Source organism: Oncorhynchus tshawytscha, linkage group LG01, assembly GCF_018296145.1.
Source record: "Oncorhynchus tshawytscha isolate Ot180627B linkage group LG01, Otsh_v2.0, whole genome shotgun sequence".
NCBI classification, from domain to species: domain Eukaryota; kingdom Metazoa; phylum Chordata; class Actinopteri; order Salmoniformes; family Salmonidae; genus Oncorhynchus; species Oncorhynchus tshawytscha.
The window spans coordinates 43616805-43621259 of record NC_056429.1 but is presented as its reverse complement, the minus strand read 5'-3'; the positions used below and the strand labels follow the sequence as shown (position 1 = coordinate 43621259).

Here is a 4455-nt window from a genome sequence, read left to right as displayed (position 1 = left end):
CTGTTATTCTGGCTACGCTGTTTGACGCGACTGTTTTTTAAATTTAATTTTTGATTTCACCTTTATTTAACCAGGTAGGCCAGTTGAGAAGAAGTTCTCATTTACAACTGCGACCTGGCCAATATAAAGCAAAGCAGTGTGACAAAAAACAACACAGAGTTACACATGGGATAAGCAAACGCACAGTCAATAACACCATAGAAAAATCCATGTACAGTGTGTGCAAATATAGTAAGATTAGGGAGGTAAGGCAATAAATAGACCATAGTGGCGAAATAATTACAATTTAGAATCAACACTAGAGTGATAGATGTGCAGATGATGATGTGCAAGTGGAGATACTGGGGACTGGGGTGCAAAAGAGCAAAAATAAATAAATAACAATATGGGGATGAGGTAGTTGGGTGTGCTATTTACAGATGGGCTATGTACAGGTACAGTGATCGGTAAGCTGCTCTGACAGTTGATGTCGAAAAGTTAGAGAGGACTATATAAGTCTCCAGCTTCAGTGATTTTTGAAATCACACGTTCCAGTCATTGGCAGCAGAGAACTGGAAGGAAAGGCGGCCACAGGGGGTGTAGGCTTTGGGGATGACCAGTGAAATATACCTGCTGGAACGTGTGCTACGGGTGGGTGTTGCTATGTGTGTGTGTGTGCGTGTCCGTGTCCGTGTGTGTGTGTGTGTGCATTGAGCTGAGATAAGGCAGGGGTTTACCTAACAAATACTTAAAGATGACCTGGAGCCAGTGGGTTTGGCGACGAATATGTAGTGAGGACCAGCCAACAAGAGCATACAGGTCACAGTGGTGGGTAGTATATGGGGCTTTGGTGACAAAACGGATGGCACTGTGATAGACTACATCCAATTTGCTGAGTAGAGTGTTGGAGGATATTTTGTAAATGACATCGTGAAGGAGGCTTTGTTGCGAAATAGGACGCCGATTCTTGATTTCATTTTGGATTGGAGATTCTTAATGTGAGTCTGGAAGATGTCAGAAATTGTGAAAAACAGAGTTTAAATGTATTTGGCTAAGGTGTATTTAACCTTTCTGACTCCAACTGTACCTTTAACTACTGATCTAGGATCAGTTAAGATGACAGATAAAGTTCTGTTCCTATTAGGATGGATGAAGTCAACTGACCTTGGATCAGTGTTTTGTTGTCTGAGGCCAACTATCACTTCTCTTCTATAATGTGGTCTCAGAAACAACGAGATTGAAACACTGTCTTTGTTTGGTCCTCAAATCAAATTTTATTGGTCACATACACATGCTTAGCAGATGGTATTGCGGGTGTAGCAAAATGCTTGTGTTTCTAGCTTCAACAGTGCAGTAATATCTAACAATTCACAACAATACACACAAACCTACAAGTAAAATAATGGAATTATTGAATATATAAATATTAGGATGAGCAATGTCAGAGTGGCATAGACTAAAATACAGTAGAATAGAATACAGTATATACATATGAGATGAGTAAAGCAAAAATATGTAAACATTATTAAAGTGACTAGTGTTCCATTATTAAAGTGGCCAGTGATTTCAAGAATATGTTTAAAGGGCAGCAGCCTCTAATGTGCAGGTTACATAACCGGTGATGTCTATTTAACAGTCTGATGGCCTTGAGATAGAAGCTGTTATTTAGTCCCAGCTTTGAAGCACCTGTACTGACCTCGCCTTCTGGATGATAGCGGAGTGAACAGGCAGTGGCTCAGGTGGTTGTTGTCCGTGATAATCTTTTTGGCCTTCCTGTGACATTGTGTGCTGCAGGTGTCCTGGAGGCCAGGTAGTTTGCTCCTGTGATGCGTTGGGCAGACCACACCACCCCATGGACCAGTATCCCTGTGGAATGCTTTCGTCACCTTGCCCCGACGAAGTCCATGCCCCGATGAAGTCCATGCCCCGACGAAGTCCATGCCCCGACGAAGGCAAAAGGGGTGCAACTCAATATAGGAAGGTGTTCCTAATGTTTGGTACACTTGGTGTACATAAAATGTTTCTCATTACCATATGAATGGTTGCAGCAAATTATGTGAGCCAGAGTAGTACACTGGATGGTGCTATTGGACTACTGATATGATGAACTCTGTGTTAGGGAAACTGATTGGTAGTAGAAGAATTGTGTGCGTGTGTGCATACTGGCTGTCCCCGGAGTGTTGTGAGTGTCTGGTGATGAGCGGAGCCACGCTGGTCATCTTCGGCGCTCATCTGCAGCTACAAATGGATCATCCCCTGCATGGGGTTCATTACCTGTGCCATCCAGGTCCTCCTCAACCTCTCCAAGGTGGGTCCTCCTCCCACATTCCTGTAGTGCTTTCATACAGCCACTGTGTTGTGTTGTGTTGTACCCAGGCCCATATCAATCCCACACAGGTAAAAAAATATATATAATTCTTATTACTTTCACTTTATGTGATATGTATTGCCCTGTTCAGAATGTCAAATGTTTGTTTCATATATTTGTTTTTACTAAACATGAACATTCTCTGCCTTCGTGGCTAACTTCCTTCCTTAAGAGTGTCCCCCTCCACCAGTATGACAAGACAATCAAGGCGGTGTGTGATGTAGAGAACTCTGTGGACATGCTGCTGGATCTGCTGCAGATCTACAGGGAGAAGGCAGGAGACAAGGTGCCTGACAAGGGAAGCAGCATCTTCACTAAGGCCTGCTTTCTCCTGGTCATCCTGCTGCAGAACTAGAACAGGGCTCTGGTATGGCACTACTACTACAACAACCACAACATCATGATCAGTATAATTACTTTATTTTAAAAAGTATTTATCCTCATTAGTCATTTAGGTCAACATTGGATCATTCAGAGATCCTCACTGAACTTCTGGAGAGAGTTTGCTGCACTGAAAGTAAAGGGGCTGAATAATTTTGCACGCCCAATTTTTCAGTTTTTGATTTGTTGAAAAAGTTTGAAATATCCAATAAATGTCGTTCCACTTCATGATTGTGTCCCACTTGTTGTTGATTCTTCACAAAAAAATACAGTTTTATATCTTTATGTTTGAAGCCTGAAATGTGGCAAAGTTCAAGGGGGCCGAATACTTTCGCAAGGCACTGTATATATATACAGTGATAGAGTGGGGATTACAACCAGGTGTGTAATGATGACGAGACAAGTCAGGGGTTGATGAGTGAAGGGCGTTTGCCAGCAGTAGGTTCGGCGACACCGAACGCCTGAGCTGGACAGGATGGGGAGCCAAAGCGAAGGCTGGTGTGACAGCCGCATGCAAACAGGTCTCTTTTTTTTGCTTTCTTGAGCTCCAAAATGCAGGTGTTTCAGCCTAGCTCAGTGCTTCTGTGGTCTCTAGTTGTGCCGTGATTGGCTCAGTGTTCTGTCACTCGGGACACTACATCACTGCAAAATCTATGGGTAGAGCTCGAAAATTCAAGCCCCTTGGGTGCTGCCATAGACTTACATTAGAAATGCCCATCCAAGAAGGCTCAAGGTCATTGGCCACAGATAAAATGATGTCAAGTCACGTTATATCTACCGCAGCATTGATTGGACTGATCAAGGCAAGCTAGACAAGAAGTCATCAATAATGAATGAAGTCGACAATCTACTGGCAAATCCTTTTCAACCCTTGTCATATGAAGAGAAATTATAGATTAAACATATCGGTGCTCATCAGCCATTGGACATAAACATCACACAACAAGTTGGAAATTTTACATTTACAAATTTTACATTTTACGCAAATTTTACATTGAGTGTTGAGGCGCGACTGCAGCCTCGGGTTTGATCCAGGCTGTGTCACAGCCGGCCTAGTGTGGGAGACCCATGGGATGGAGCACAATTGGCCCAGCGTCGTCTGGGTTAGGGGAGGGATTGGCCGGCCGTGATTTCCTTGTCTCATCATGCTCTAGCTACTCCGGGCCGGGTGCCTGCAAGCTGACTTCGGTCGTCATTTTGACACATTGGTGCGGCTGGCTTCCGGGTTAAGCGAGCAGTATGTCAAGAAGCAGTGTGGCTTGGCTCTCGACCTTCATTGAGTCCTTAGGGGAGTTGCAGCAATGAGACAAGATCGTAACTTCTGGTACATGGTGTTGCATGTGAATGTTTATCCTTTTTATTTATTTACCCTGTTTTTCTCCCCAATTTCGTGATATCCAATTGGTAAAATTTGAGAACATTGGCCATGATGTCAATCCAGCATGATTTCTGCCGCATTCAAAACTACTGGAAACTTGGAACTGGGAAATCTCAGACTTCAGTGAGTTTGAGAAAACTGGGAACTCGGAAAAAAACTAGCTTCGACTTGGAAATAATTTTGAACGTTCATCCAGCTCATTCCAAGTGAGCACATCACAAGGTGAGTTCGAAAATGTATTGTATGCTGCTGCATGTATGACATAATGTGCCAGGGAGATATGTATACTGTAGCCAAGAAAGTAATACTAAGTGTATGTTGTGTAGTAAGCTGTTAGTAGCCCATGTGC

General features: G+C 43.2%; 1 protein-coding gene across 1 annotated transcript; it reads left to right on the top strand.

Annotated features, from left to right (window-relative positions):
• The first annotated feature begins 1911 nt into the window (after nt 1–1911).
• On the top strand, nt 1912–2781 carry LOC112248639 (abnormal spindle-like microcephaly-associated protein homolog). The gene is made up of 2 exons (XM_024417872.1): nt 1912–2287; nt 2520–2781. Exons 1-2 carry the CDS (start codon nt 2240–2242, stop codon nt 2700–2702), a joined length of 231 nt encoding a protein of 76 aa, XP_024273640.1. The 5' UTR covers nt 1912–2239; the 3' UTR covers nt 2703–2781.
• Nucleotides 2782–4455: the final 1674 nt, after the last annotated feature.